We start from the raw sequence: 20,749 nt of genomic DNA, 5'->3' as shown, positions 1-20,749 counted from the left end.
TGAAGTAGGATTTATTATAACTAAGTATATGCTTTATTAAAAGGCAATTCTAGATTCAGATTAATATGTTGTGGGGGAAAAAAAAGACTATCTCCCAGCTCTCTCTGCCTGGATTTCAAGTCCCCATATAATGAGCTCCCATGTTACTTAACCCATATCTTAGTGTCTCTTTTGTCCATTCAGCGTTTCTACTACAGTCACTTTAGGCTCCCAACCTTCTGGCTCCCAGCATCACCTTCACCCTTCCATGCTCCCTACCAATCTTACTTATCATGCTATGTTTAGCTCCACTCCCAGGAAAAGAGCCCAAGTACTTCTATTTGAATGCCACTGTGCAATGTATGAAAGTTTTTTCCCCACCTTTTTAAACCTCCTGCACATAGATAATCATGAGGTGATCACATGTCAGCTTCTGTGTGCTGCTGGAATTAGTACAACAAAGCTCTCTCAGTTTTGTTTCTCCTCACCGCAATGGAAGAAAAGTACAGAAATGAGCGGTAGGACCATTTGCTAGTAAAAAATGGGGGTCTGGGATTCCACAGTCATTTTGGAAACTGACTAGAAAGAGTTGCTCTCCTCACTCATGCCCAGAGAGAGTGTGGCCCAAGGGAATGGGGAGGGGCGAGATGAAATCCTTAGCCAGCAGTTTTCAGCTCCTCTCAAGTCCAGAGGGTATCTATTCCCAAGTTCATCCAGGGGACAGCAGGAGCACGTTCCTTTCAATGCTGGGTCTCAGTGTGCCTGTGAGCAGATGGATGAAGATCCTGCAAAACTTTAGTGAGGCAAACACAAACTGAAGGGCTGGAGGCAGGGCTCTTTGTGTTCTTCCTAGCTTGAGAAGTAGAGAACCTAATGTGTACTTGGTGGTCTGCACAGTCCTAGGCAGAGAACCATGATAAAGAAGGTATTTTTATTGCTTTTCGAAAATCCCTTCTTTCACATACAAACATTCCTTCAGTTAGGTCCTCTGTTATCTTATACACTCTCTTCTGGTCACGAGCAGGTATGGACCTATCTAGCCAAGATAAGTAGGCTGTCTCCGAACTTCCCATAGGGAAAATTAATATCTGATTCTTCTTGTTTCACCTGGTTTCTAGCTTGAGAACTCCAAGTACTAAGAGACACAGGATAAGGATGGGAGAGGCTGAGCCTTTTTGAGAGTCTACTCTGCTGAATGCCACTTTGAAGGGAAAAAAGAAGTCGAACGGCAGTTTCCAGTCTATTCTAGGTTGGCCCCTTGGAGGCTCTGGCTTCTGGGTAATGTCCACAAAGGTCACAACAGTTGTCAAAGGTACATCTATTATTTGCTGGGAATCCTGCAGGAAGAAAGTCCATGACAGGTCAGTGCTTGGAACCCATTCATATAGCTCTCTAACTTGATTGTTACTATTACTTTCCCTGAAAAAAGACCAAAACCAAATTGCTCTAAGCAGGATATGCCTTTTTCTCACATTGGTCCTATGTAGTTCTCATTCTATGATACACAGGAAATGAATTTCGTAGCAGCAGTCCACGACACTAGAACCGTGAACAGTTACACCTACCTAAAGACTGAAAAACTGACTCTACCTTCCCCCAAATGGGGAGCTGGCTGATATCAAAGAAGCCAGCTGGGAAAACTGCTGCTGTTATGTGCTTAGCAGCTTTACCTTATCAAGTCCCAGAAGGCTCCAGGCTCTGAAGCAGTACACATGTGCACATACTAGTGGCATTTCTAGTCCACTTCAATTGCAGAAAATGTGAAACTTCACGGGAAAAACAAAGAACTCGTAATGTCGATAAAAAGCCCACCAGACTGACAGAATCTTAGGGTTAGAAAGGATCTTCTCAACCACCCAACTCAAGTCAAATGAAACAGATGCTCCATGAAGAAGGGACCTCATCAAGCTGACTCAAGTATCTTTTTTCTTTCCCCCAAGACTTTATTTATTTATTGGAAGAGAGAGACACGGCGAGGGAGGGAACACAAGCAGGGGGAGCAGGAGAGGGAGAAGCAGGCTTCCTGCCAAGCAGGGAGCCCAATGCGGGGCTTGATCCCAGGACCCGGAATCATGACCTGAACCGAAGGCAGACTATTAACAAGTGACCCACCTAGGCGCCCCTCAAGTATCTGATCTAATACTACACATAGCTTTTGGTAGATACAGTTGTAGCCTGATGACTGAAACAAGTTTATGTAAAATGAATTCCTTTTGTTCTCTTTGCTTATCAATCAGACTTCTGATTATAATTTGACAGTAAATAACTATCTTGTTGAACCAGAAATGATTATTTCCTCCACTCACCTTTGTTTACCCTGATGCTACATACTATCTGCTGTGGCCTTTGGCAACAATAAAACTAGGCTCTGGGAATACAACTTTTTCTGGAATAACCCTTCTAGGTACTTAAAAATATGGGTATGGGGCCAGTGCTGTGATGATCTTGCATGTCATATTAACTCTTTGGAATTTTTTTTAAAACAGTGTAGTTCCTGAGGGACTTGGCACAGAAGTAATGTAACTTTGGGGCACTGAAAGAACCACATGCATTCCAGGACAGCCATCTTAGGCTAAAGCTGAAAAGGCAACCCTGACTCCAGCCAGGCATGGAAGACTGGCTGAGAATAACGAAAGAAAATGGGGGGACAGAATATAACATGATGGCAGGCATGAGGTAGGGACAGAAAGTGGTTACTGAATTATACCCCCTCAGTGTGATCAGGCAACCACCCCTTCCCCACCTCAATAAGAGATTGGATAATTTAAATAAGAGAAATTCTGGATTTAGGGACATTGGGCATAAAGGAGGACAGAGTGATGTATGGAACTAAAAATAGAAAATTTTTCCGTATAATGAAAGCCTTTCCCTCATTTAGTTCCAAAATGCTGACAGATGGTCTTATATCCACACCTGTCAGTCAATAATCAGGAGGGTCTTTTCTGGAGAAAATGATCAGTTTCAGCAACAAGACAAAAAGACTGACATTTGGCAGTTCCATAACCCCAAAAGCAACTGTACCTAACTGCCCTACTGAGGAGGCCACCAGTCAGCAAGTTTCATTCATGAGCACAGAGCTTTCAATTAGCTTTAACTGCTTACTCTTAGGTTGGACAGACAGCTAGGGACTGCCAGATATGTGGGGAAGCTTCTCACATTAAAGAGGAAAAACTGTACCAAGTGAACAGAATAAATAAACTCAGAACAAATAAACAAGGAAAGATAAAGATCAAACTTAAGATCTTTATTTTTTATTTTATTTTTTAAAAGTTTTATTTATTTAAGTAATCTCTACACCCAATGTGGGACTTGAACTCATGACCCTGAGATCAAGAGTCATGAGCTCTTCTGACTGAGCCAGCTAGGTACCCTGGATATTTAAATATATATAAAAAAGGATATTATGAAATGAAAGAGAAAATAAGAGCTCTTAGATTTTAAAAATGCATAGTCAGAAAAAAAAATCAGTAAAAAGGTTAAAGACAGGTGAGGAACTTTTCTAGAAAGAAAAAAGAGCTAAAGAAAGAGATAAACAATATAAAAGAGTGTGAGATGTCTTAGCTTTTAGCTCAAAGAAAACTAAAGAAATAAAATGAGGTAATTATTAATTTCAGAAATAAAACATTTTGCTTTCCATGAGGACAGGGATGATGTCTATCTTGTTTTCCATGCATCATATCTACAGCATCCACCATAGCACCTGGCACAAAATAGGCACTGAATAAAGATTTTTTTTTTTTTTGGACAAAGGAGTAGAGGTATTTTTGGAGATAGGGCACTAATACAAAGTAGCAAGAGATAATAAAACAACACAAGGAAGAAAGCATACCATAGCTATTTAATAGCCAGCAGTTACAGATCACTTTGACCCCCTTATTCTTTCAACACTGTAATTAGGATCCCTAAAGGTTATGCTTCCTTCCTTCATATATTTATTTATAAATTAATATTTCAAATGAAATGCTTTTTTTCCATATATTAAAATACTGCCTCCATAACTGTGTGGAGGTTTGGAACCAATACAGTCTAGCAGGAACTTGAATGTACTTGAATGTACTTGAATGTACTTGCCAGGTCACTGGATAAGACTGAATGTTACTGGCCCATTTTAGAATTTGTGTTTTAGTACCACATGAAGAACAAGGTTTTTAAGTTCAGTGTGTTATTCATAAATTCTGAAGACTCAAGTTTTTCTATTGCGTTTTAAAAGTTATGTATAAGCAAAATTAGAGAATTCACATTAGCTTTAAAGTGTAGTCAGAGGGGCACCTGGGTGGCTCAGGGGGTTAAAGCCTCTGCCTTCAGCTCAGGTTGTGATCTCAGGGTCCTGGGATCGAGCCCCTCATCAGGCTCCCTGCTCAGTGGGGAGCCTGCTTCCCGCCCCCCTCTCTGCCTGCCTCTCTGTCTACTTGTCTCTGTCAAATAAATAAATAAAATCTTTAAAAATAAATAAAATGTAGTCAGAGATGTATTTTCTTTTTTTTTTTTTTTTTTTTTTTTTTTTATTTTATTTATTTGACAGAGAGAAATCAGAGCTAGGCAGAGAGGCAGACAGAGAGAGGGGGAAGCAGGCTCCCGCCGAGCAGAGAGCCCGACGCGGGGCTCGATCCCAGGACCCTGAGACCATGACCTGAGCCGAAGGCAGAGGCCTAAACCACTGAGCCACCCAGGTGCCCCAGAGATGTATTTTCTAAAAGTGTTTTTCAAATTGCAAATTGTGACCCATTAGTGTCTAGCATTAAACAAAAACCAGAATCAACAACAGAATAGACAATATCACACAGCGTATTGCATAAAATATTGTTTTCTAAAATTTTTGTTTCAGTTTTATATATGTGTGTGCTATAATGTGGGCTATGTTGTAAAATACATTTCTTACCATGGGTGACAGCCAACAAAGATTGAAAAATACTGCTCTAATGCCTGCTTATCTCTTTGGTTTTTTTGCTTTAAACCTTCTCGATATGCTACTTCTATGGAAATTTGGAACAAAAAAAGTTATGATGATAAAAATAATAACAATGTTATGATGAGCAATATTTATTGAGTATTCACTATATGCCAGGAAATGTACTATTTTACTTTTATGCTCTCAATTAATATTTATAATTCAATGAAATATTATTAATAATCTCCATTTTATAGATGAGAAAACTTAGATTTAGAGAAATAACTGGATTTAGACCTAGGTCTGACTGACTCAACACCCGTGCTCCCTAAACTGTAAAAAATAGGTCTCCTAGATAATCTAAAAAGTTTGATAATCCATTTAAAGATAAAGATGAAGTGAACAGGGGTGACTGGGTGGCTCAGTGGGTTAAGACTCTGCCTTCAGCTCAGGACATGATCTCAGGGTCTTGGGATCCAGCCCCACATCGGGCTCTCTGCTTGGCAGGGAGCCTGCTTCCCCTTCTCTCTCTGCCTGCCTCTCTGCCTCCTTGTGATCTCTCTCTCTTTGTCAAATAAATAAATAAAATCTTAAAAAAGAAAAGATGAAGTGAATATTATAATTCTATAAAGGTTCAGAGCCTTGATCCTGTGATGCTACATTGTTCTTGTCATTCACTTATTGTTTTTTGTGTGTGTGTTTTTTTTAAAGATTTTATTTATTTATTTGACAGAAAGAGACACAGCGAGAGAGAGAACACAAGCAGGGGGAGTGGGAGACAGAGAAGCAGGCTTCCCGCCAAACAGGGAGCCTGATGCGGGGCTTGATCCCAGGACCCTGGAATCGTGACCTGAGCCAAAAGCAGATGCTTAACGAATGAGCCACAAGGTGCCTCTATTGTTTTGGTTTTGACTGATCCAGAATATTCTGCAAAAGTAATTGTTTCTTTCTAGCGATAACTTTATTTTTAAATTAAAAATGTTTCTATTCAGATAACATACATATTGTATTTTATTAATTCCCAAACTTAAAGATCCCTTTAAATGCTCAATTAGTACAAAATTATAAGCAGCAAAGTACCATGTAGGTAAACCCTATTTAATTCATGGGTTTGTTATGAGGATGCAACATTTACTAAAAGAAATTTGTAAAAAACACTACCAGTAATTATCACAAAGTAAATGACAATAAATGTTTAGATATTATTATCATACAAGAAGACAGGGAAGTGTTTTGCTTGAATTCTTCCTTGCTTAGTAGTTTGTTTTTCCTTTGGGGACTTCTAAAAATTTTGCTACTTCACTTTTTATAGTGAGAGGAATTTAAAGTGTTTCTAAAGCAACATCTGTACAATGAAGTCATTCAGACAGTTTGATTCAAAATTTAACTGACCATCTAGCAGCTTCATTCCAAGGGTCATAAACACAAATGCTTACTGTTCTAAGCAGAGAACCTGAATGAGAGAGTGGGATGGCTAAGGGTGCGTAGGCATAGGTTATGTGCAAGGGGCCCTCTATTTAAAAGTGGAAACAACCATTCAGTGACAAGAGATTTTATGCCAGGCAGGAGTGCAGGATTGCTATTGCTAGATTTTCAAGAGAAGTCAGAAATCTGGATGTCAACATGAAATTTCCTGATTTTTCAACACGGCACAAATTTAAACAAAACAAAACACTGTGGGTAAAATGAAACAAGTGTATAGTCTAACTCTAGCCCACAGCCTACAGCGTGCCACCCAGCTTTACTTTTTTTTTTTTAAATTTTATTTATTTATTTGACAGACAGAGATCAAAGTAGGCAGAGAGGCAGGCAGAGAGAGAGGAGGAAGCAGGCTCCCCGCTGAGCAGAGAGCCTGATATGGGGCTCGAACCCAGGACCTTGGGATCATGACCTGAGCCGAAGGCAGAGGCCTTAACCCACTGAGCCACCCAGGCGCCCCCAGCTTTACTTTCATGCCCTCACTCAGATACAGAAGCTGACTGACATGGCCATGAGACTGCTACCAACCACATGGCCAGTGGGTAGGGAGAAAATCACAGGACATAGATCTTCTGAAAGTTTAACTCGTCTTTTTACTTTAGAAGCTTTGGGAACACGTACACTAGCTTTCTCTGAATAGTCTCTTGCTATTCTACGAAAAAAATTTCATAGGGAAATCCTGAGAGACAAGCCTGTGTGGATAAGGATTTGAAGTAGAGGACAAATAATCAAAATATAAATGCATTAAGAGAAAGTGAGTATGTTTATAGGACTTCAGGAGAAAATATCCACTCATGACTGAAGAAGTAAGAAAGTCTTTCAATACAGATGATAAAATTGTCTCTTTATTATAGAAATAAACATTTGTATTTGCTTAATTTTTCTGAGATGACACTATTGTTTCACAACTTCTTTTATGTTTATAGGGGCATGGCAACTTTCATGAGGGCAAGTTACTCAAGTCAGCCCTTAAAGTGACAATTTTTGTATAGTCAACATGACCTTTGCACATCCTTTAAATCGCCATAAGTAAAGGCATATGATTTTGTATATTCCATACCATTTCTTGGTACGTTCAACAGAGTAATTTTTGGTCCATGACTGGAATAGATTCTATCTTCAGTTATGCATGAATGAAGCACAGCTGAAATTCTCAATTGTCAACCACTTAGGCCAGTTAGATGTGAATGACTATAAAGTGTGATTTTGTAGAGGGGGAAAACTAACCCAAAAAGCTAACCTCTCCTAAGTACTAGAATAAAATAATGATTAAAATATCTACATAAGAGAGAGGCACTGGGTCGCTTCCATGCCTAAGAGAACCAGAGATTCAGAGAAAGAAGAATACTCCTGTGGGTATCTTCCCAAACTACATAGGTACTTGCAAATAAAGATACAGTTTAGAAAAACAAAACAATTTATTCAGTGTAGGATTTGTAAAAGACTCAAAGAGTCTTATAGAAATACTGCTATTTTATTCAGTAAACCAATACAGAGAAAAAATGGAGTGCTCTCACTAATAATTTTGGGTAACTTGAGTTTCAACCCTATCTGTAGGCAAAGAGAGCGAAGGTACTCAACCCTGTTATAAGAAGGAGCTGAAGATATTTTATTTTTGGCCTACATGTAGTCTCTAGTTTATTTCTTTTCTGGGATATAAATGCAATGACATATAGGTAATAATTTCTATTAGTTTCAGTTTTCATTAGAAGTTAATAAACTGGCATGCAATTTATATGTGAATCAGTTCACTGGGACTTAATCATTTTTGTTTTTGCAATTCTAAAGCTAAGGATTAGATACTAAAATCAAGGCAGATGTGTTAAAGGTGTCTTAACACACATCATAAATAGCAGGTATATGTTTACTCTGTAGTAAAATTATCTGTCTTAATGGAGTGCAATCAATCAAGAATTGATGACTACCAACTAGCCCCAGCAAAAGCTTTAAGCAATGAACAAGCTCAGAGACTCTGATAAGTATGTGACTGTCATACTGAATGCACAGTTATGGAGAATGTTTTCTGTAGTTAATCAACTGGTATAGTAACACTGGTATGATAATTGAAAAGACATTAACCTGTATTACAGTGTGGGTTCAGGAAATTAAAAGAGAAAAGAAACTGGGGAAAAGGATATAGATTGTTTTTATCATGACAACATGCTAGTTTCAATAACCAAGCAGAGGGACTGACTTAGAAGTTGTGTCAGCTCACTCAATCCAAATGTTGGCTGGTAGCATAAATCGGCTCTCATTGTCAAAAAGTGATCTGCTTAGGGCGCCTGGGTGGCTCAGTGGGTTAAGCCTCTGCCTTCGGCTCAGGTCATGATCCCAGGGTCCTGGGATCGAGTCCTGCATTGGGCTCTCTGCTTGGCAGGGAGCCTGCTTCTTCCTCTCTCTGCCTGCCTCTCTGCCTACTTGTGATCTCTCTCTGTCAAATGAATAAATAAAATCTTTAAAAAAAAAAGTGATCTGCTTCTCATATAGCTTGTAAGACAATCTAGGCATTGCAAGGTCCTTTATGAGCCATGACTTACCTTTATGGATTGGCACCGGTATAGGAACCGGGCTCCTGACACATGAGCTTGTGGGTTGGACTGGAGGCCTATATATGCCCACAATACCTGGATCTCCAGGGAAACTGGTATGACACAGCAGGAAGTACAATGTATAGCCTGTAGAAGGGTAAAGAAGCATCTGCTTGAATTGCTGATGGTTGCCTACAGTCAGTTATCATGCATTAAGTAGCTATTGTTTTTTAAACATTATATATAACAGAGAAGGTAATATGTCTTAAAGAACACAAAGTTCACAACAGATCATACTATTAGATCTTAAAAAATTAATATTCTAAAATGGGAATGACTAACATAGAGATTAATAAAAGGTGAGCTCATGTACACTGGTTATGAGAAGTGTTCTATGAGTGGTACATAGTGCTGTGGAACGCCAAGACAAACTGCCACTTTTTTTTTAAAAAAATATTATTTATTTATTTATTTGACAGAGAGCGAGATCACAAGTAGTCAGAGAAGCAGGCAGAGAGAGAGGGGGAAGCAGGCTCCCCGCTGAGCAGAGTGCCTGATGTGGGGCTCGATCCCAGGACCTTGAGATCATGACCTGAGCCGAAGGCAGAGGCTTAATCCACTGAGCCACCCAGGCGCCCCCAAACTGCCACTTCTGGTTAAGGATGGCTTCATGGGACGGGGATGAGTAGTATGTGACTGGAAGGAGTGGTGATGGTAAAGGAAATTCAGGCAGAGAGATGGCATATAAAAAAGGTGTGCAAGCAGAACAGCTTATGATGCCATGGAGGGACATTCATTAATTAAACTGAATAATGGTGGCTGAGAGTCATCTATGTGCCAGGCATGATGGAGGCACTGGCCTTGAGCACACCACTTGAGTGAAGCCAAGGATTTGGACACAGAAGCAGTGAAAGGTTAAGGAAGACATTTCCTTCTAGGAGAGTCCCATCATCTATAGAAACAGGACTGGTTTTAATTTTGATATCCATAATTTACACACAAAACAGGAAAATAAATTTTTGTGAGAACGTGTTATTTGTCTCCTCACCGAAACACTGCAGTTGCTGCTGAGAATCCTCGTCCACTCACTCTTCCGGGCTGGGTCAGCATTACCAAAGATGGCAACGAGTTCTGGGCTGGTCTTTCCACGAAGAGCCTCATAAGTCTCCTGCTGTAAGTGGCTGCAGTCCACCTTTTTCAGCCTGAAATGAAACACCACGGAGGCTGCAGTTCAATGTTAACATATTAATCCAAACATTAAAAATGATACTATAAAGTAAATGAGAAGAAATAATCCCTATTATTAGATACAGAAGATTGTCAGAAAACTTTTAGCAATATTAACATTATTTAGATTATAAACTCTCCTAACTAGCATTGTCATCCAAAATATGAAAGTTGTCCTATCAACATATTCTCTACAGAGACAAAATTGTGGAAAGTGATGCGGAAGCAAAGAGTTACCTGAGCTTGCATCCAGATACTGCATTCACTCCAAATTGTACTTCATGTCTCCTAACAGAGCAAATTCCATCACCCCGACTCTGTAAGAGGGTCATCTGAGGCAGAAAGCGAGGGTCAAGGATAGTATAACAGAGTAAAAAGAAGGCAGATTGGAAAATTCACACTCTTATTGTGTCCTTAACACTGTATTTTACCAATGTCATGACACTGTTCAAGTCACAAATTTGTTTTTTAATCTAGTAACTGAAAAACACACAGAGACAAGAACGATTTCCCCAAAAATGGCTAACCACATAGCAGTATAAAACTATTTCATTAAAACAACAGGAAGTGAGTCATGATCCTTACCTTCAGCCAGTTTAACACATTTTAAAGCCTTTGGTAGCAACAACTTTGAGAACATAATGTATTAATGGCTCAGTAAAGAAAGTCCTGAACACCTAAAAAATCAGGGGACCTCAGAATTGGGATACCCAGAAGATGAGCAGCCACAGTTTTTCTCATCAGGCTGCAACAGGCTACCCAGCTCCAAAAAAGGATACAGGGTGATTTAAATCACCAGTTATGGCCAAAAGTGGCTTCCCAACAAGATAGCCAGGATTTCCACTTCTAGGATGAGTAAAAGAAGTAGCTATGCTCTGTTGAAAAGCCTGCGGAAAGAGGGAAAGTCACTTACAGAGAAAAGCATGCTCTCACACCTTCCACTGCCTGGCTTCATACCCTTCCTTATCGCAAAGCAGTAAGGTCGCTGCGCTGAACAATCTGGCTCCCTTCCACAGTGGAGCATTTTGCAGAAGTTTCTTGCAAAACTTCCATGTTTTACTTTTTATTCACTAAAATAGGTCCTGAGTGATCTTAAAATTCTTTCAAGGATTACAACCAAGGATCGACCAACCCTGTTTCTCAAAAATTACTGTCAATTGAGGGTTATGTTCAGCCTGGCTAAAATGAGAAGAATTTAAACATAATTTAGAAGTATCTTTTAATTAACTACAGATGTTCCAGAGATAAACTAAGAGACATGGGACTTGGTTGATCACTTGAGGGCAGAGTGAAGAAGAAACAAGAGTCTGCTAGGTTCAAAAAGAAGAAGTAGAAGAAAGTCAAAAGACAGTTATCACGATTGGAAAGTTAGATTAAGGGGAAGTGAATAAAATGCTGACTGCTGTCACATTATATTTTGTCATGTTCATAAATATACACAAGCAAAAATTTGTTGTAAGTATATAAACTCAAATAATGCAGAAATATAAAGAGTAAAAGTGTGAAACAAAAACCTGCTGAACGCGCAAAAATATGAGAAAAGGTAGTTAAAGAATTTCTGTCGTAGGTTGGCTGAGTTTATGATTCAAAGTGACTATTTTTTTCTAAAAATGGAGTTTGGATTTGAGACTAAAGTACTGCTTCATTGGGGGGCCAGATAATCTGAGAAAATGTTACTGAATAAATGTTGTTAAATATCGTTTGTAGTTAAATTATGAAATACTAAATGCTGAAGCCTCAACTGACAGATTGTAGGCCTTCTTTTTTTTTTTTTTTTTTTTTTTTTAGGCTGGGTGTGGAACCCTAGGCCTTCATATTCTTAATCTATTCTGCATGCATCGCAGAAGCACAGAAATACTGAATTTCTAATTTCTAATTCAGTATTTCTGCCCCCCTTAGTCCCCCATAGAAGAAGGGTTCTAACCCTGAAGCGAATGATAAAGTGTTGCTCTAAGGAAGTGCCTGGCTCGACAGTCAGGTTGGTTTGTCCAAAACTGACAGAGACTTTCTGGATTCCAAAAGTCCCATTCGTCTCTATCTCATAGATGACCTGAAATACAAAAGTAGAAATCAATTAATATAAATTGTTTAATGGGCCAATTATACAGAAGATTTTCTGTCTCTAAGAGTTTTATTATACCTGAATGAGGGTACAACATAGTGACTATAGTTAATAATAGTTTATTGTATATTTCAAAGTCATTAAGAGAGTTGGTCTTAAAAGTTTTCATTGCAAGGAAGAATGTATAACTGTGTAGTGATGAATATCAACTAAACTTACCGTGGTAATCATTTCACTATATGTGTATATATGTGTGTGTATGTATGTATATATGAAATCATCATGTTGTACACCTAAAACTAATGATATGTCGATTATATCTCAATAAAAGAAATAACTGAATGAGGGAGACTAAACAAGTAATCTTAAAAATACCAAACACAAATGCCATGAAGAGAAAGACTTCATATAATATCTACACAAGCAAAAACAGACTGGATAGAGCTCTTTGAAAGGGTTCGTGGGATAAGTTTATGGTAAGTATTGAAAGGGGAAAAATGAGTTTTGACTATGTGCAGAGAAGATGAGTAGAGAGGGAGCATGGAATGGACACCCAGTTTACTTGGCTCTCCCAATGTCTGAGGATGAATGAAGATAACAGCTAGAGATGGAAGTCATAAGCAATTGAAGGTAACCTTCGATTTCTGAGCAGTCTTTACAATGATGCTTAAGATAATTCTTCCTTCTGTAGGATAATCAAAAGGGAGAGAGGAGGAAAAGAAGTTGTCTCTTCTATTTCAGAATTTTCAGATGATACTGATTTTGTCAACAGAAGAAAATGTGGTAAGAACTATAATAAACCACAAATGGGTAAAGAAAGAAGAGTCAGAAGTAATCATAGTCTTTTGTATATGAAATACTGGAGGATGGTAGAAATGGAAATTGAAATATGGTAGGAAGGGGAAGGTGATGGGCTCAATTCTTGACATGTTAAGTTCCATGCACAAACATTCATGTGGGGTTGCTCTGGTACTTAATGGAAGATGAGGCACCTCTGGTAATGTTGATCAACAAACATCAATCCAGAATCTGACGTCAGCGTCCTCACCTGGGAAACCACATTCTGACAAGTGTTTCCAGACAAGAAAGGAGGATCAGCTTCTGAGACAAGGGTTACAGGAACCTGGAACTAGCAAGGGAAAGAAGCAAATCAACTGAAATCAAAGCAGTATTTTCTCTTCTAGCTATATATCATGCTGAAATGAGTATTTTTCATTTTTGACCGCCTTCCCCTCTCCTTCCATTGCCAGCCTACAAGTTAAGATCAAAAATGATTTTAAGTCAGCTCTTCTCAAAACATATTTCTCAGAACATTAATTCCACTAGATATAAAATAAAGGTTCCACAGTCAAATAAATTTTACAATTTTTTGTGGGTTTTTAAAAAAGTTTTTATTTCCCTTAAGTAGTCTCTACATCCAGTGTGGGGCTTGAACTCACAACCCCAAAATCAAGATTTGCAAACTCTACTGAACCATCAAGGTGCCCCCAAATAAATTTTGGAAATATTATATTCGGTATTCCCCTCTTAGAGAGTACCAAGTCCTTTAGTACATTAAAGACTCCAAGAAGTCCACTCTAAATATAGTATTTAACTTTACTTAATCCAATGTTTCCCAAACTTATCTAACACTTTATGAACTTGTATTTCATGTAATGCTTATTAATCATATAGAACATACATGGGAAAAATGTTTTAGATTCACACTTAAGGGTTTGATATATCACACATAGATTTCCTTTCACAATTACTCTAGACTGAAACTGACTCAGATGCAAAGGGATCAAACAGTCTCCTTCCTTTCCAGTGATAAACAGTATCATACCTTCAAATTCTGCGGATCAGTCATACCTTTTGGAACCTAGAATAAGAGAGTAGCAAGAACTGTGAGTATGTATACACCTCACAGAAAATATCCAGGAGCTTGTGGTTTCACGTGTGGGGAGGAAAAATCAACACATTAGAATGATTCTTCTCTTCTACCTGACTCTTTATACCAAAATGCTCTGAGTAAAGCTGAGGGGGGGTTGGGCTACAACATACCCACTCTGAGCAGAGCTCTAGTGAACAGAAAAGCAAGAGGTTTTGGTAAAAGAGTGAAATGTCATCCCCTGCCACCCTCCCAAGCCAATCCCATTATCCAGAAGGGAAGAATCTCTTATTCTGGACATATATTCCCCAACTCTTTCATCTTTCTTCGGAGGGTAGGGTTTCCGGGCCCTCTGTTTTTTTATGTAGTTCTTAGGCATTCTGACTTTCAGTTCAGTGCTTTTTCCACAACCCAACAGAGGAAGCATGATGACTTTACAAGAGTGACAGCAGGGAGGAGGGAATACCACCTTTAAAACTGTGAAGTTATAATAAGAGGCAGCATTGAGGGCTGGATCCAAGGTGCAGCTACTTGTCAAGTTCTTGAAGAAACGAGCACAGGTTGTACTTTTACTCTCCAGAAAACCTTAGAATGCAAAGAATTAAGGGAGTGATAAAAGAGAAAGCCTATTTTATTTTTATGAAAAGCAATTTTTAGAACTTTTTTTTAAAGCAATTTCTAAGAAAGCCTATTTTAAGTGGAATAAAAAGGTTGGAACTCCTGTTTTGGACTCACCTGCAGGATTGTTCTCGGCACAGAGCCCCCAAGCTCCAACTCCCGCAGGCTGCCTCAGCAAGCTGATTACAGACCATGTGGGGAAGTAAGTCAAAATGGGGTCCCCAGCCTGAACAAAGTACAGTAGAAATTTATTCACACTGAGATTGGACTGAACTCCACCAGAAAAAAAGAAGTAGAGACAAAAATTAACTCAAGGGCTTGTGAATGTGGATAATACTGTCTTCTAAAAGAGTTGACCCCATTGCGGGGACGGGGGGGGGGGCTACCTCAAAGATACCTGGTCAACTGTCAGCCATGAGGGAAAAACCACACCAAACAATCCCGCCCCTATCCCCAGGCTCACCCTGTAATGAGGTGGTGGTGACTGGGTTTGGAATGTTGAAGTGAAGGATCCGCCTCCAAACTCTGTAGCGAGGGCCTCAAAGTGGGTTGCATTGACCTTTTGAAGCTTCTGGAAATAGTTTAATTTTGCTAAAATGTTTTTTAAAAGAAAAGGGGTTCAGATAAAAGAAAAATATTTATTTAGAAGTACCTGGCACACCAAGTAACTGCTTTTAAAAGGTATATATTTTTTTAAAGATTTTATTTATTTTTTGACAGAGAGAAAGAGATGACAAGTAGACAGAATCAGGTGGGTGGGGGTGGGGGGAGCAGGCTCCCTGCTGAGCAGAGAGCCCAATGTGGTGCTCAATCCTGGGACCCTGAGATCATGACCTGAGCTGAAGGCAGAGGCTTAACCCACTGAGCCACCCAGACACCCCTAAAATGTATTCTTATTGGAGCATAATACATAGCAAAGTCTGTAAATGCACTATTCTTAAGTGTACACTCAAAAGAATTTTTACAAATTGCTACACTCCTATTCTTACTACTCAGATTAAGTTATAGAAATTTCCCCAGAAGACTCACAATCAATAATATTCCACTTTCAAAGATAACAGTTCTGATTTTTATCAACGTCTACTGCATGTATATTCTGTTGAAAGAATTACTGCTTTATTATTAAGATCTAAGGTAAGAATATGGTCGACAAATGCCAGGCAGTTCCACATCCCTGATACCAGGAATGTTATTAGCAATTTGTGATGAAAACAGGAGGTTCAATAATGCTCACATTTGCCCCATACCAGATAAGTCTCCAGTACAACAAAATGGTACTACTTCTGTCAGAACATGGCAAAGTTGGAAATAACATTCAATTTGTCCTCTCCTTCCTGTTTCTTCTAAACTTCGACTGACCAGTCTCAATAATAATGTTTCCATCTCTCAAGTATATGAATTTGTTGTTTCTCCCCTTTCACTTCACAATTTCTGCATTTAGAATTTCAGACACTCCAAAGAGGTATATTCTGTAATAAGTCTATACTTTATAACAATACAGAAATCTATTCAAGTTCCTGCAGCCATCTCCTTATGGCTAACAGGGATGATTGGAATTAAAGTTCTATATGGGTTTTCTGATCCACAGCCAACAGGGCATAAAAAATTGCAAATGTTCACTAATAAGAGAGAAGGGGCAGGTGGAGAGGTGGAAGAGGGCAGATGATAGAAATTCAAAAGACAAAAGAAAAGTTTAAAAACAAAAGTACAGACACAAAGCCAATTTTCAACAAATGCTAGGTAACAAGCATAGTCAACACAGCTCTACTCACAATCATTCACATGGACACAAAACTGCCTAATTCCATTTGAATCCACGAAAACTCTTGAAGGAAATGGGGAATTACTCCTGAAGATAAGAGAGTTGTCCACACACACCCAACTTGAAGACCTGAGAGGAAATAGTATGAAGAACAGATACATTTAGAAGCGGAGGGTTAGATCCAAAAAAGTGCTGCATGGATGTCAGCCAATGCCGAAGAGAGGCCTCCTTGGGCAACCACAGGACAACACAAAGGTCCTATTCTATTGGACTGCCCTACGCTGGAGAATTCGAGGAGGAACTTCACTCCTGGGTAAAAAACCAACATGATTCCACTTACAGAAATGCAAGTGGGATAAAAAAAAATTAAAAATTAGAAAAAAAAAAAGAAATGCAAGTGGGGGCTGAAGGCAGGAAAGATAAATCTTCCTACTTCCAAATATGACCTATTCTAGGGTCCCAGTTTTCCTAGGATTCACCCGACACACGGCAGCTCACCTCACGCTGCCTGGAAGGCAGAAGGAGAAAACCGTCCTCGGATGGAGTAGATAGCAGTCCTTGTCGCAGCAGCAATTCATGTCGCAGGTACCAGGAGTCAGGTCACAGACACAGATCGGTAAGACTATGAAGATAAAGCAGAGCGAACGGGATGAGGGTTCCCAAACTTCTGAGCGCGAATTCCCCTCTTCCAATAGCCCCACTCCCCACTTTGCGGCATTTCACTTTGTTCCCAGAATTTCAGATCGAAGTCAGTGGTTTCCATTCCCACATCTCCTCCTCTCACCTGGAAAGAGGTCTACGGCCCCATTCCCAGGTGCAGAGGGGGTCACTACCGTAGGGCCCACCGTAGAGATCCCAGACACAGGCCAGGGAGTTTCAGAGCTCTCCGAGGAGGACTGAAGGGTCCCGCCCGGCGACCGCGGCCCCACGTCCGAAGGGGTGGGCACAGCCCCTGACGGGGAGGATGAGGGCTGAGACCAGACGCCCTCGGGGACCAGCAGGAACAACACCTGCAGTAGTGCGAGCTGCGACGTGCACATGGGGCGAGATGCACACGGGGAAGTCAAGACCCCTCCCGCCCCCCAAGAGTTCAAAGTGGGTTTCAGCGGTCGCCAGGCGCGTCGCTAGAGGGTGGGAGGGAGGAGTCGCATCTCGCCTGACGTCATCCGCATGCATCTGCTTATTGGCTCAAGGCGATGGCCGAGAGCTCCTTAGCCAATAGAAATCGGCGTTGTTACAGTTCTTTTCCTCGGCTTTTAGTGCGCGCCTTCCTCCTTAGGCCAGGCCTCGCACCGCCTCCGTCGCTTGGTAACGGCCAAACTCGCGGGGGAGCCCTTGCCTCTTCTCTCCGCTAGGTGACAGTAGAAGGTCAGCGGAATGACAGGTGCGGCGGAGTGCCGCGCCGGCGTCACAGCCCACAGGACCGAGCTCTTCATCCACAGAGGGAAACCCCAGAGGCTGGAACCAGAATTGCGTATCTTTCCCACCACGGATTCTAAAGATGAGAAATTCTAAGGAAGGATAATGATCTCCGGGTGGAAAATACACAAAAGTTCATATACACATTAAAAAAAAAGTTCCCTCTAAATATTGTATTTTTTGGAAACAGAAAGATTAGGCTTCTTAAATTTTAACGATGAGAAATTATAAAAAAATGTAAACCGCAATAAATGCTGCGGTCTTAAACTGTAGACTTCATAGTTGTTATTAGAGAAAATAGAGAAGGGGGTGAGAAATGGAGTGGGGAAAAAATGTGAGAAGCTACGAAGAGAAAGAGTAAGGAAAGGAGGGGTTTTGTAAGAGCTGAAGGGAAAGTAAGACGCGGGAATGGAAACAGTCAAGGGATAGAGAAGACAACTTATATTTTTGCCATTAAAATTGCCACTTGCTGTAACCCTTTTCGGGAAGTTTGGGTCTTTCCCAGGAGGGGCGGCGTTTTCTTCTCATTCTCTAGAGCACCACTGTCCAATAGAACTTCTGCAGTGTTGGAAATGTTCTCTGTCTTCCCTCTTCAGTTTGGCTGCCATGGCTATATGGGGGCTTTTTGTGCCCTAGAAATGTGGCTCATGTGACTAACGAGCTGAATTTAAAATTTTTAGTTGATTCCAAGTTAAATAACTACATGTGACTACAAGCTACCATATGGGGTACTACAACTCTGGATGATCAAAATTTTGCTCCCGCTGACCCCGTGTATTCCTCTGTCTGCACAGGTCTGACATCTGGATTATTTCAGTTGCTTGTTCACAGATATAAATTGAGATCTGTTAAGATTTGTCTAAAATCTGGTATACTTACCTAAAACCTACCCAATACCTCCTTTTCCAATGAATCACGTAGGCAGATAAATTTTAGGACCCCTGACCTTTCTTACATTCTCTGACAGGGTATTGACTTCTCACGTTTTGAAGTCAGTAGCTAAATGTATCTTTGTGTTATAAATGTTCTTAAATATTTATTTATTTATTTACTTATTTAATTTTTACTGAAGCATGATTAACATAAATGTTTCCGGTATACAACATATTGATTCAACAATTCTATATATTACCCCATGCTCAGCATGGTAAATGTAACCACCATCTGCCACCCAGAAACATTATTACGATATTATTGACTATATTCCCTATGCTATACTTTTCGTCTCGGTGACTTTATTTTAATGCTGTAAGTCAAACAGATTTCCATATGATTGTATGATGGATGGCTATAAGAGATGTGTATATTTGTGTTTGGACATAAAGCTTTTATCTACCTTACTAGTAATTTCTGTCAGAAAGGACCAAGTTCAAATTATTTAAGTTATATCTATATTTACTAGAATATAAACTCCACAAACCAGGGGATTTTGTCTGTTTTGTTCACTGATATGTCCCATGCCTAGAACAATACCTAGGACATGTTAGATGTGCATTAAATATTTTTTCAAAAGATTGTTTTGTTGAACTCTTTGGGTTTAACACAAGAATATTTAGAGTTTGTATTATTTCAGGATTGCACGTATTTATGTTAAATTTCTATTGTACAACTACCTGGAGATTATTTTAGATTTAAAAATTTGGAATTTGCACTGTAACAATCAAGGTAAATCAATGATATATTATTCCTGAATTTATTAGTGTTGGTAAAAGAATCTGTTGATTGAAGTAATTTTAGGGTTGAATACAGGGAAATAACATCCCCAAATCTTTTTTTTTTCCATCCCAGGATTTTTCTGAATTGCTTTTTCTTATTTTTAATTTTAGCACTTAACAATTTTTTATTATTAATTATTTTTATTAACATATAATGTATTATTTGCCCCAGGGGTACAGGTCTGTGAATTGTCAGGTTTATACACTTCACAGCACTCACCATATCACATACCCTCCCCAATGTCCATAACCCAACCACCCTCCCCACACGCCCCTCCCCGCAGCAACCCTCAGTTTGTTTCATGAGATTGTGGTTCGTCTCCCTCCCTATCCCATCTTGTTTCTTTCTTTCCTTCCCTACCCCTCAAACTCCCCACTCTGCCTCTCAAATTCCTCAAATCAGGGAGGTCATATGATAATTGTCTTTCTCTGATTGACTTATTTCACTCAGCATAATACCCTCTAGTTCCACCGATGGCGTTGGAGATGGCAAGATTTCCTTTCTTTGATGGCTGCATAGTATTCCATTGTGTGTGTGTGTGTGTGTGTGTGTGTGTGTGTGTGTGTACAATAAAGATGTGATATATATATATACATATGTATATATATATATCACATCTTCTTTATCCATTCATCTGTTGATGGACATCTAGGTTCTTTCCATAGTTTGGCTATTGTGGACATTGCTGCTATAAACATTCAGGCGCACGTGCCCCTTTGGATCACTACATTTGTATCTTCAGGGTAAATGCCCAGTAGTGCGATTGCTGGGTTGTAGGGTAGCTCTATTTTCAACTTTTTGAGGAACCTCCATGCTGTTTTTCAGTTGCTGCACCAGCTTGCATCCCCACCAACAGCGTAGGAGGGTTCCCCTTTCTCTGCATCGTCTCCAACATCTGTCATTTCCTGACTTGTTAATTTTAGCCATTCTGACTGGTGTGAGGTGGTATCTCATTGTGGTTTTGATTTGTATTTCCTTGATGCTGAGTGATGTTGAGCCCTTTTTCATGTGTCTGTTGGCCATCTGGATGTCTTCTTTGCAGAAATATCTGTTCATGTCCTCTGCCCATTTCTTGATGGATTATTCCTACAACACGCAACAACAACAACAGAAAGAGTATTTTTGCTCAACTATAACAAAAATGAGGGGGAAAGTAACTGTTCTTAAAAATTCATTAAGTGCAAAATCTATAAAGAACTTA

The 20,749-nt window shown here is 39.6% G+C and overlaps 1 protein-coding gene across 1 annotated transcript; it reads right to left on the bottom strand.

Annotated features, from left to right (window-relative positions):
• Positions 1–22: 22 nt before the first annotated feature.
• TCTN3 (tectonic family member 3) lies at positions 23–17,453 on the bottom strand (the record flags this gene model as incomplete). The annotated part of the gene is made up of 14 exons (XM_080823194.1): positions 23–1,316; positions 8,884–9,021; positions 9,923–10,076; positions 10,339–10,433; positions 10,881–10,988; positions 12,026–12,151; positions 13,212–13,292; positions 13,989–14,024; positions 14,503–14,618; positions 14,769–14,877; positions 15,115–15,242; positions 16,424–16,542; positions 16,912–17,035; positions 17,198–17,453. The coding sequence occupies 14 exons, from the start codon at positions 17,451–17,453 to the stop codon at positions 1,083–1,085; spliced, it is 1,824 nt and encodes a 607-aa protein (XP_080679320.1). The 3' UTR covers positions 23–1,082.
• Between the last annotated feature and the right edge of the window lie 3,296 nt (positions 17,454–20,749).

The sequence above is a fragment of the Martes martes genome (genome assembly GCF_963455335.1).
Source record: "Martes martes genome assembly, chromosome: 14".
Classification (NCBI taxonomy): Eukaryota; Metazoa; Chordata; class Mammalia; order Carnivora; family Mustelidae; genus Martes; species Martes martes.
This window is presented reverse-complemented; position numbering and strand designations above follow the sequence as displayed.